At 41.1% G+C, this 12,984-nt stretch overlaps 1 protein-coding gene across 1 annotated transcript in view; it reads left to right on the top strand.

Moving 5' to 3' along the window:
* Positions 1-717: 717 nt before the first annotated feature.
* The window catches only part of Ammecr1 (AMMECR nuclear protein 1), a 108,251-nt gene continuing 95,984 nt past the window's right edge, over positions 718-12,984 (top strand). Inside the window, exon 1 of the mRNA XM_036174083.1 lies at positions 718-1,242. Coding sequence (XP_036029976.1) covers positions 770-1,242 — 473 coding nt within the window. The 5' untranslated portion in view covers positions 718-769. The remainder of the gene's footprint in view (positions 1,243-12,984) is intronic.

Below are 12,984 nucleotides of genomic sequence, written 5' to 3'. Positions count from 1 at the left end.
AGATGGCGGGAACAAGTACAAGATATGCTGATTGAATTCGGCTTTACTATTTGTCCATTAGGAAAGAGAAAAATGTTGCGTTTCTAGCATAATCTCAGAACAACCGTGGTGTCTGGTTAGGTTAGCATTAAAAACACCACAGCGTGGCCATTTCCCGGACTGCTTTGTACATTCTTTACAGTGGCTGTCTCAGGTGTGGAGCTCCAGGGAGCACCTGCTTGCTCACACTCCCAACAGTTCAGAACCAGTGTATCTGAGGCCGGTGGTTCAGGTTTCACCTAACTGGGCTCCAGTGTCACTAACCCTACATGCCATGGGGTATCACCAAGGTGTGCTTTGGAACTTGGATGCTTATTTCAGACTTTTTCTCTCTTTCCCCCCTACACTAGTTTCTGTCTCTCTGCTTCCTCTTGGAGCTTGCCCACCTCCTCTCTTCCCTCCCACCCCTCTCGGTCTTGTTCTCTTTTTCCTTCCCCTTGGCTTTTCCGCCTTCCATCCTCCTCCAGGAGCCAAGCTCCCAAGAGGCGCGAGTCGGGCGGGACCCACCGCAGGCGCCAAGCCACGAAAGCTCGTGGCGCGCGCCGCAGGCGGGGACGCGCGCACGCCTGAGCAGCGGCTGGCCGGGCAGTCTGGCCGCGGAGGCGCGCGCGCGCGCAGACCGCGAGCCCCCGGCGCGCCCCCGGCGGCCGGGGCCGCAGCGTGCTCGCCCCCGCCGCCAGCTCGCCTCACTTATGGGTCGGAAGCGCTGCGTGGGGGAGACTGTTCCAAGATGGCGGCGGGTTGCTGTGGGGTGAAGAAGCAGAAACTGTCCAGTTCGCCCCCCTCTGGCTCGGGCGGCGGTGGTGGCGCCTCCTCCTCCTCCCACTGCAGCGGGGAGAGCCAGTGCCGAGCCGGGGAGCTGGGACTAGGAGGCGCCGGGACGCGGCTCAACGGGCTGGGCGGGCTGAGCGGCGGCGGCGGCGGCGGCGGCGGCGGCGGCTGTACCCTCTCTCCCCCCCAGGGCTGCGGCGGCGGCGGCGGCGGGGGCATCTCGCTGTCTCCACCTCTGAGCTGCGGAGTGGGAACCCTACTTTCTACTCCGGCCGCCGCCACCGCCTCCTCGCCGTCCTCCTCGTCCTCATCCCCGGGCTCCCGGAAGATGGTGGTGTCAGCGGAGATGTGCTGCTTTTGCTTCGATGTGCTCTACTGTCACCTGTATGGATATCAGCAGCCCCGGACCCCCCGCTTCACCAACGAGCCCTAGTGAGTACCGCGCTCCCCGTCGCCCTCTTCCCCCGGGCTCGGGATGGGGCTCAGAGTTGAGGCAAAGTGCAAGTCCTCCGCCTCCCGCTCGCGGGTGCCCCTCAGCCCCTCTCGTCGCTCGGGTCCCCAGAGCCGCCCGACCTGAGGGGCACCCGGCGCTCCTCTGCTCCACGAGGCGAGCACCCCACACTTGGAGCAGGGGGCTGCTTGCCAGACATGGCCCCCTGGCTTCCAGACTGCTCCGCTTCCTCTTTGCGCTAACTTCCAGGAGTTTTGACCCTTTCCTTCGATCCTCTCTACCCCTCACCCTCCACCCCACCAGCGTTTCTGGAGCTCTGGATCACTGTTGGTACCGACCTCTCCTCACTTTGCTCGCCATTACCCCACGTGAAAGCCCCGCGAGTATTCCCGCCCCGCGGACCTTGCACATGGAGAGCTACTATCCCATTGCAGGGTGAAAAATAGCAGTGATCTAACTTCTGTTCAGCTAGTGATGGAACTTAGCTCTTGAGCTCCAGGGAGGTAGCCCATCTTTTCCTCCGGGTTTCCCTGTTCCTTGGGGAGGGGAGAGGTTTCTTAAAACACCTTTAGGCTTCCTACCTATTTTTAACTCCACAGACCCATTAAAACGTGTTTCTAGTGAAGCTAGCGCAGCACCAGCTTCCTCACATTTGAAGAGTGAGACCTTTTTTTCTTCTTCATTCCAGTGTCTGGTATAGCACATTCAAAGAACGTTGTCCCCTCAGAAGGCACTGTCAATTTGTATTAAGCGTGCGTGCACTTTTGTGTAGATTTCAATTTAAGCAACCTATGTTAAACTCAATGATTTGAGGAATAGTTAAACAATCCAGTAAATGTGTGGGCACTTTTACAATTTCTTTGGTTTTTGTACTTTACATTATTTTACCCTTCAAGTATATGGTTGAAATTGTTTAAAATAGCACTGTTACTAGCTAAAAGCCAGGTTACTTTCTAATCTCTGTCCATTTGGATGTGTGGGAGATGGGGCATATGGCTTTTCTTTAAAAATGTGTAAACGGAGTGTAAACTGACTTTCTGAGTTAAATGCTAGACAGAATGTAAAGTCCACAAGAAGGCAGAATGGGGAAAAGGACGGTTGTTTTTATTATGACTACTAGCATCCACAAGAAAAATACAGAAACAAATTTCAGTACACTCAAACTGAAAACCATCAACACCCCTCCCTTCTGCCTAAGGGCCCCTTGTTTCCCACAGCGTCAATACCTGAATTGATGTTCTTTTTAACTTGCTGCTTTTCATTTTGTGAGATTAGAGGAATGAACTACCACTGGATGATTATAAACACGCCTGACTCTACTAAAATATTAAATTAATATGTAAAGTGAAAAATTACAATAAAGTGTCCTGGAAATTGTGCCTTTGTATTGTTTGTTTTCTTTGCTTTCATTCTTTAAATGTTTTTAATTTTGTATGACTCTGCTATGCTCTGCATTTCTTTAGATTTGGTTCATCTTTGGGCATCGGTTCATGAGAAATGTATGAAAAGGCGTCCAGGTGGACACTGTCAAGTGAATTAAGTACTTTTGTAAATTTCCTAGTGTTCATTCTAGGAGCTTAACTCCTAAGTCTACACCTTTATTTGGCCTATTTATTTTTTCATTAAGAAGTAAAATTCATTTTATAAAGATTGCCATGTTTAAAAAAAAAAAACTATGAAATACTCACTAGTTCAAGTCACTTATTTGTGACTTTTTTTTTTTTTTGTCTTTTTTGCCTTTTCTTGGATGACTGTGATGTAGTAAAAGCTAGACCTGGGGTAATTCTTAGGTTAGCTTTGTAAAGTCATGGGACTGTAAAAATGTACTCCTGCTCAGTTCTTGAGCCATTACTTGAGTTTGGCAAAGGCTGTTTTAGCATTCACGCTCCATTGCTCCAAAGCATATGAGAACACACTTTCAGGAGGTGCTATTTTCGCACATTTTAAAGTGAGTTTGGGTTCACTGAATGACTATAGCAACAGTTAAGAGGAAAATGAGCTTGACCAGTTCATAAAGGAAATGCTTTAAAAATGGTTTAAACAGTGGCCACTTTGTACACATACATAGGTTGTTTCTCTTTTTTAATACTCTAGCTGCTGGTTTTCCGCCTTTCAAGTTATTAAAGAGATCAATAAGACACCCATCTGACCACTGTGAATGTGTTGAGATGGTGGTAGAAGGATTGTAGGTATGAATGCTTAATAGGCTTTCAGTATGTCACATTTCTATAGACCGACTAGTTTATAGAAGGCACTGAACCTGAGCAACCAGAGGATGAAGGACTGCGTCTCATTTTCATTTAAACTAATTTTAAGGTGTACGATGTCAAATTCAAGAAACTCTGGATTGTGGGAAGGAAATAACTGATTATTTCACAGTGCCTTGGTAACACCACACATTTCTCCATTTTACCTCTTTGATGATATTGTGTGCTTATTAGTGTGGCATTGTATGGCCCCATCCCCACTGACTTATGGGTATCGTTTTATGGACAGTATGTTTAAGGTCTTTTAAAAATTTTCCTGTCTACCCGAAGATGTGCTTTTGACAATTTCAAATTGTCATGTAAAAGCACAGTGTTGTCATCTCCGCCTAGACCTTTCAGTTAGAATGCCTCTAACTGGTGGAATCTGACTTGTTATAGGTTTAGAAGTTACAGATACATCTGTTACTCTGCCACTCTGAAAGGTCATCAGAAATTTCAATTATTTATGTGTTTCAGGGTTGGGGAAGAAAGAGGTCATCGTATGAAAGGCCATGTAGACACAAATACTTCAAGGTTGCTCCTGGCTTTTGAATACTAACTATTGCAGAGAGCACATTTTTTTCCTGCAAAAATAAGATTCAAGACACAAGGAAACCATAATTTTAGGTACATTTTCCCGTTCAACAATCAAAGCACTTGTAGGTGAGGAAGCTCACATAAGCCATTTTAGAAGAATACGTTGGCTACTATAAAGGTTCCACTGTGGCAGGTGTTGAACCAGTTAGACTCCAGAACATTCCTTCTCAACCATGGCTGCACATTGGAATCATTGGGAAGGTATTCAAAATGTGGAAACTTGCATCTATCCCCAGAGATCCTGATTTAGTCGATCATGGATGGGACCTGGGAATCAGAGTTACTCAAATCTCCCCAGGTAATTTTAATGCATAGTTAGGATGGAGAACTGCTGGATACTTTCTAGCTTTTTCTCTTGAGATTTGGATTAATTTGATCCGGGGTAGTGCCACGGACTCCATATTTTATGAGCATCTTGAGTAATTTTGGCAAAGAACTGATTTAGGAAACACTTGTAATGTGGTCCATAAAAGACATCACCTGGGAACTTATTAGAAATGTAGGCTCCCAAGCCCCACCTCAGTCCCCCTGAATTAGAATCTGCATTTTAACAAGCTCCCCAGGTGATTCTCATGCACATTAAAGTTTGTGGCGGACTTGTTCTCTGACTTTAGCATACATTGTAGTTTTCTGTTGTGCTTGTTAAAACTGCAAGTTGCTGGGCACTTTCCCAGAGTTTGATCCAGTTGCTCTGGGGTGGAGCTGTACATTTGCATTTCTAACAAGCTCCCTGGTGATGCTGATGCTACAGTTCCCAGGGTCACACACTGAGTAACTGTGGGCTAGAGAGAAATGAGGGCCTATATGGATGCTTGAGTGACTGTCAGATCCGCATTCTGTTCTTCTGTCCTTTAGCACTCTCATCTAACGCTACCCAGAGGAGGAGTCGGACGCTGGGAATGAATGGGCTTACTCTAGGAAACTGGTTATATGGTTTTTAAAATAATTGTTTCACGCGAAGGGTGTATTTTAGGAGTTAAAAGCAGCACAAAGAGAGAATATCTTAACATGAGTTTAAGTAAAGACCCCTCTTGTTTTCATGAAAAGTACTACTATGACTGGCTCCCTAAATAACAGGATGATAAGATTTTTCAAAGCCCTCATTTGTACTTATGTTTGCTGAAACCCATTTAAAGAATCTCCCTCATTAGTAAAGAAATATGAAAAGGGTCCTGGTTAAAACACTAAGACTGTATAGTCTTAGATTTTTAATGCTGTGGTGTGTATTATATCTCATGAACCTTTTAATTACCTTACCATCTAGAAAACTAATATAATACTAGAATTTGTGTTGACAATTGCACATGGATATTTTGCTTTTAAGTATCAGTAAGTGTTATTTTCTATTGCAAGGAATAACCCCTCCCCCCTTTTTTTAAATCCATTCTTGGACATGCAGATCTTGTGAGGCTCAAGTCAGAGGATTGAGCATTAACTCTTGTCTTACCAGAATAATAAAACTACTGTTTTCATCATGGTTGTGAGGCAGTGGATTGTGGTAGAGATGTAGGCATTTTGTTCTACCAGAATAGCAGCAATCCTGTTTATTGAGCTACCAAGAAGATGATTGATTTGATAATGCAATTCAGGTTCAAATGATAGTGAATTAGCATTTTAAACACATGCTATTACATTCCTATTGTCTTTTTTGAATGAAGAGTGACTAAAATAAGTAGAAAGTGTATCTCTACTGCAGACGATACAACTGGACCATGACAGATTTCTTATCCATGCTAACATAATGGTACTAACTTCCTTTCTCTGACCATATTGTATAGTTTTTCTTGTAAAAGAAAAACATTTCTGACAGTTATTGAGCCTTTTGAAGGTATAATATAGTTCTTTTCACCAATGTTGGTGTACATTGGAGAACAACTTAATGTCTTTTTTTACTGATAGAGAAGATAGGCATATTTTCAGTTATTGTTTGTACCACAAAACCATCAGTGGTTGACATAGAAAGATATATAGACATAATTACAAAATTATTTTTATATCTGTACATACAGGTGTATGTACACCTAAGTATATTTAGTTAAAAAAGTAGAGCTGTGTTTATTTCCCATTCTTCCCCATATGGCTAAAAGGAGTAATAATTCAGCCCGTAATTTTTTTCCTACTTATAAATTGTGCTTGAGTTCATACTCCAGTTCATACATAGCAGGCCAGGAGGAATCTCTGCTAAGATCTTTCAACATGATGGGAAGATCATAAACGGTAAAGTGAGAGGTACTTTGTTAACCACATGTATGGGCTGCTTTTCTAAGTATGCTTCTCTCTTTTAAAAACTACACTTCCTGAGACTGAAGTTGTGTCAGACACAAAACCCCTTTGCTACAATGGATTGTATTTTGAAGTCAGTTGTGTTTCCCCTTTCTATGGATATATTCACTTTTTGAGAATGTATATGTATGGAACACTAAACTTGTGTAATGAGATTAGTCAGAGTTCCCAGGTTTCCTTGATTTCAATAGGCATTATTCTATGCTTTCCATGTCACACATGCTTGCCTGTTTTAAAACGGTACAATGGCCAGAGCTTTTACATTTACATTTTGTAAGTAGTCTCTTTTTCAAACTTGTGTAATAATGTCTCTTTTTGTACTGTTCTGAATCAATTAAGTAAGTGAGGACTAGCAGTAAAAACCAGTGGCTGCCAAGAATGGACCTTGCTGTCTTTCCACATTCAGTAATTGGGTGGTGGTTGCTCACAAGACACTGGAGACTGTGGGAAGCCAGTGGTTGTGTAGGTGGGAAGACTAGATTCCCAACAGTAAACTTATTTAGAGTTGAGCTTCTGTAGTTATTGTTGCTAAGAGCAAAAATGAACCAGAGCTTATGTAGTATAAAGAAAAAAAACAATCCTACAGAAGATGTATGGTTTAATAGTATATTGTTGGTTGGGTGCAGGAAGATTATGTTTCGTCCAACTATAAGTGGCATCTTTTGTATCAAATGTGGGCGTATTTTCTACATTTCTTAATATATCATACTTTAAAACTTGCTCAACCTTAAAATATGTTAGTGTTGAATAGCTGACTGGAAATTCTGTGTCACTGGAGGAAAAGTAAGTGTGTGTGTGTGTGTGTGTGTGTGTGTGTGTGTGTGTGTGTGTGTGTTTAAGCATTATACATTCTGCTAAGGTCTGTGGTTAGATACCAGTGAAATGGAAGAAATGGTCCCATCCCCTCCAAGCTTCCTATCTTTTTCATGCAATTATATAAATAAGAAAGTTGCTTAAAATTATTTCAATACAATGCATACCTACTCAGTCAATAAGACACAAGTAAAATTAAAGGCATGGCATTAAGGAGTGATCAGGAAAAAGATACTTGGGAAGGAGTGACTTCCCAAATAGCTTTCAAAACCACATAGCTTTCTTCAATGGAAAAAGTCCATGGATTACTGGTGAAGAGTTTTTATGGCCAACAGATTTTGAACTCTAACTTGGGTGTTCTCAAACCAGTTGCTGTTGGCACCACACCCTTTCCACAGTACTCGGGGATTCCCAGCAGCTGTCTTCAGTCAGCAACTTGCACTCTGAGCATTCTCCCACCATTCCGCTCTGCTGTGGGGACTTTAATTCACAAAACTTCAAAGAAAGTGAACTTTGTGTTGGAAGTTTCCAGGGAAGTCAGGATAAGAGGTTTTGAATTAGAATTAGATGATCATTTCTTTTATTAGAGATCAGGAACATATGAGAGTCTTGTAGATTAAGAGGAAATGGAGAATGAGTCTTCAGGTGGGAGAGACCAGCTAGAGTTAATTTAAGATGATCTGGTAGAAGGAAAGTGGTATTGGAAAGTGGGAAAGTTGACACTGAGCCGAGATTGTGATTGTGGGAATTTTGAAAACTGAAGAATTGGAAGAAGGTATCAGCATTTCAGCCATTCCTACTCTCAGGCCAGGTTTTGTGTAGGAGTGGGAAGATCGCAGCTCACCTGTTTTTCAGCTTCCATCATTGCCTAGCTATTCTCGTGCTCAAAAGTTAGTTAAGCATCTCTGTTGGAAATGCTGTGAATTTGCTCATGAATACGCCCTAAGGAGAAAGAAGACGTTGGTTTATAGAATTTGGATCAAGTATAAAGGTAGGATAGCTTTTGGAAGAAGATCCTAAGCCAGGTAACTGCATGTTAGTCAACAAAACTGAGAAAGAGACAGTGCACTCTTCAGAATTCCAGTTGCTAGGATAGGAGAATTAAAGGAGGAGAAGGTTTGAACGTGATTGCTAGGATAGGAGAATTAAAGGAAGAGAGGGTTTGAATGTGATTCTGAGCTTGTAAGGCTGAAGCCTGTGGCATGAGGCACCATAGAAAATGGGAAGAAACAAGTTGTCCAATGGCTGAAATGGTAGTTCTTGGTATGTGTAGTTCCACATGTTGGCCCTTATTAAATGTCATTTCTTTTTGTGGAGTTGGTTCTCCTACCTTTACATGGGCTTTGGGGGTTGATCTTAGGTCACCAGGCTTTTTGAATTATCAAAAGCACAGAGCAGCCACAGTGCTCTTGGGATGTTTTGGTTAGTCTCTTGGCATCACTTCTGCTCCTCCAGCCACATGGTGATTTTGAACTGCTTGGATGGGCAGAGATCTGAGATAGTTTTCAGCTTTGTACTGCTAGTAAAAATAACTGGCCCAAAATTGCATTTCCCTAATGTAGATTTTTACATTCAGTCTTGAGGCTTGCCAATTTGTAAAGCAGTCAGTGATTCTTATATTTCCTTTGTTATGTACCATATAATACAGCCTTCAGCAAAATTGTCTCCTGGAGGACTATCCAAGGAACTTAATAGTTTCAGAACTTCAGTTAAAGGAAAATTTGGAAGGACTAGGAAGGACTAGGACTAGTGTCTAGTACCAACCATTGCCCTGTCTCACTTTCTCTCTCTTCCGCACTGAAAACAGAGCTGGAGGCAGGAATACAAAGCTCACGGGAATCACGGAGGGTGAAAATGAATTGTAGTAAGCGAGCTATCCTGGACTTAGGGCCAAAACAGGAGGCTGAGCACATTGTCTGGAGAGGAGAACTCCAAGAATGTATTTTTTTGTTGTTGTTGCTGTTCTTTTTTGTTTTTTGTTTTTGTTTTTGTTTTTTTGTTTTTGTTTTTGTTTTTGTTTGTTTTTGTTTTTGTTTTTGAGACGGTTTGTCGGTGTAATAGCTCTGGCTGCCCCAGAGCTAGCTCTGTAAACCAGGCTGGCCTCAGACTCACGGATATCTGCCTCCTGAATACTGGGATTAAAGGTGTGCACCACATCACCTCCCAGCTAAAAAGCATGTTTTGTTTTGTTTTGGTTTTTTGAGACAGGGTTTCTCTGTGTAGCTGTAGAGCCTGTCCTGAAACTCATTCTGTAGCCCAGGCTGGCCTTGAACTCACAGAGATCCAACTGCCTCTGCCTCCTGAGTGCTGGGATTAAAGGCGTTCACCACTGCCTGGCACATGTTTTATAGTATAGAAACTGAGATGTTTTTCCTTCAGAACCAGTGACCATGGCACTGCTGTTAAAAAATAATTATTTCTATTAGAAACAAGTATAAGGGTACCTACTATAGGTCCTCTGTGTATTTTTAGTAGACCACAGTGAAAACCATTAACATGGATTTATCAGACTGATGCTTTTGCATATATTTGAAAGCCATGAGACAAATAACTTTACCCTAGTTATAAATGTCTCTGATCATTACCCTTATTTTTTTATTCTGCTATGAATATAGTTATAGATTCTTAGGTATTCAGCTATATCTTATTTTATGCCTATATATTTATAAAGTAATAGCCTCTACGAAATGTGTGTGATGTTTCTTTCATTTAGTTTGCTCCTACTTATTATTTATAACAGAGTTTATGGGACAGGTAATATTAAAGGATAGAGCCAACTATAATTTTCTCTTTTCACCCCTCCCTCCTTTTCATAGTACTGGGGACTGAATGTAGGGCATCCATACCCCTAAATTATAATTTCTGATTGTACAGCTGCATAATGAAGCTATGTGAAGACTCATCCCTATGTCTTCTACATTTTTGTTTATGAGCCTTAAGCTAATTTTCACATAACATTTCCATATGTCAGCCATCTTTAATCATAATCAAGTTGCTGATTTTAGTTTATTTTACATATATAAGACTGAAGCTCTGCCTACTGTGGCAAGGAGGTACCTATTTTCTGGTTTTTATAAAAGTTCTTCCTTTTTTCACATCTGTGTGGATTGTGTGTGCATATATGTATGTGCGGTCTGTGTCTATGTGTACATGTCCCTATGGAGGCCCAATGCTGATGTTGGGAGACTTTCTTGGTTGGTTTCCCCCTTAATCCATCGAGGGAGAATCTCTCAGTTGAACTTGCAGTTTCCTAATTCTGACTAGTGTACCTAGCCAGGTTGCTTCAGCGATATTCTCTCTCGACTTTTGAAACATGGAAATTACAGTCGGGCCACCATACACATTTCCATGGTTTGGGGGGTCCAAACTCCAGCCCTCACACTTATGCCAAGGGCTTTACTTCCTGAGCTGTCCATCCAGCCTAATTTTTGTTTTCTTTTGGACTCAGAGTCTTGCTCTAGTCCAAGCTGACCTGAACTCACTCTGTAGGCCAAGATTGGCCTCAAATTCATGGTGATCCACCTATCTCAGACTCTCCAGATGAAATGTGTAGACATGAACCACCATACCTGGCTACTTAAAAATTTTTTTTGTAGTAAAGACATAACAAGATTGATCTCTAACAAATATTAAAGAGTACTTATTGTCCAATGATACATGATAGAGGTTCCACCCAAAAGCAGCTCATCTTTTTCATAAGAATTTTGGGAATACTTTAAAAAATTAAACTTATAAACATAGAGTAGAAGGTCCAGAGCTATTTACAATATAGCTCAATTTAGGGTTTAAGATATTTTTCTAAACTTACTGATAATTATGACTAAATTATGTTAAAAGTATAATAACCACAAGTAGACATTTGAAATATTTTAAACTACTAGAATTTCCAAATTGGCTTCATAATTATCACTTGCTTTATTGCTATACTTAATTCTAAGTGCTTGTATTTGAGAAGAACTTGATTTTTATAGCTTTCTTTTAGATTATTTTTCTCCTCTCTGTCCTTTAGGGTTTTATGATGAATCTGCTAATAATAATATACAGAAATGTCTTTGACAGGTAGAAGCTTTGCCTTTGTTCACCCACTTTCAAAGGTACAAGGACTAAGGCTTTAAAGGAGAAAATTATTTTTGACAGTTTCTAAGAAATCTGTCTGAGAAAATGTGCTTTCTAGAGAGATGGAGAATTGGAAGATAAATTGCATAATGAGTATTATAAGTAGGGCCTTTAAGTCCATATGTGCACTGTAGGCCACTTTAAATTAAGACACTTCTTGAGATTGCTTCTTACACTATACACACTTGTTTCTAGGGAAAATGTCATTTAAATGTGGGAGTAGCACCTATGAAATAATAAATGTGATCAAGCCTTGGATCTTGAAAGTTTCATTTTAATTTTTCCCCCTGTTGTTGTTACCCAGCCAACATGAGGTTATCATTAGTAGGTATATGCAGATACTTTAAAGCATTACTGTTGAATTATAAAGTGTCGGTTTGAATATGGAAACATTTTTTCTTCCATTTAGTGATGGCTTTTCAGTTCTAAATTAAAAAAATTGAATTTCCACCATGATTATCCTTTTTCTAACAGACTTTTAAAAATGACTATTCTTCAAACCTTAAGATTCATTGGCCAATGCTATTTTAGGGTAGCATATTCTTTATATTATGGTTAGTTGTAATACTACATTCAGTTTAAACAGTATAGTTGTTGTGGGCAGAAAACTGTACTAGTGTGGTTTTTTGAGTGGATGTGAGAAGTCTATAAAAAGGCATTTCTATCCTTAAAAAAAACTTGTAGTCATATTGAGGAGTTGAAGTTCATGAAATGCATAATGAAGTTACATATCCTTCAGTGACTGAATAAATGTTAGAGACAGTGAGGTGCATAGGAATTTGGACTGACTAGTGTGGGCTGGAATTGTATAGGAGGGCTTCACAGACAAGGTGGAATCAAATTTGGGTAAATTTTCATACACAGAAATGCTGTGGATATGGCTCTGTGTAAATAAAATGTTGTTTGGCCAGTGGCCAGACAGGAAGTATAGGCGGGACAAGAGAGAAGAGAATGCTGGGAGGTGGAAGGCTGGGGCGGGGAGACACCACCAGAGCCACCATGACAAGAAAGATGGAAGGTACTGGTAAGCCATGACCCACGTGGCGAAGTATAGATGAATAGAAATGGGCTAAATATAAGAGTAAGAGCTAGACAATGATAGGCCTGAGCTAATGGCCAAGCAGTTTAAATAATAGAAGTGTCTGTGTGTTTATTTTCCAAGTGGGTTGTTGGACTAACAGGGCTTGGTGGCACCTGGAGAGAAGCTCTCCAACTACACAGAAAAAGCATTCTAGGTGGGGAAACAAAGAAACAGGTCAGAATGAGCATTATGCAGTTGTCATTGGATACCAATCAAAGGTAGATTGAAGTTATAGAGAACCTAGGCAAGAAAGGAGTTAGTTGTAATTCAGGTATTGGAATATGATAGTCTACCAGTTGACAGTTTTAAGCTAGTAATGGTCCTATGAATTCCCCCTTTCTTGCTAAAGCTTCCCTTTTGTTCAGTTAATTATGCTTCACCAGCTCTTTTAATACCATGAATGTCATGAAGCCTGGATAAGACATGGGGAAGTAACACAAGCAGGAGTCCACTGTGTAGACAAAGTACCAATGTGCTTTTTTCATTCATCAGTACATATTCAACATAAGTCAATTAGAACATTGGGGATACTCTGAATGCTTTCTGTTTCCAGTATCCTTTTCTTTTAAACCTCCATGTCTTAAATG

The sequence above is a fragment of the Onychomys torridus genome, chromosome X (genome assembly GCF_903995425.1).
Source record: "Onychomys torridus chromosome X, mOncTor1.1, whole genome shotgun sequence".
Lineage (NCBI taxonomy): Eukaryota > Metazoa > Chordata > Mammalia > Rodentia > Cricetidae > Onychomys > Onychomys torridus.
This window is presented reverse-complemented; position numbering and strand designations above follow the sequence as displayed.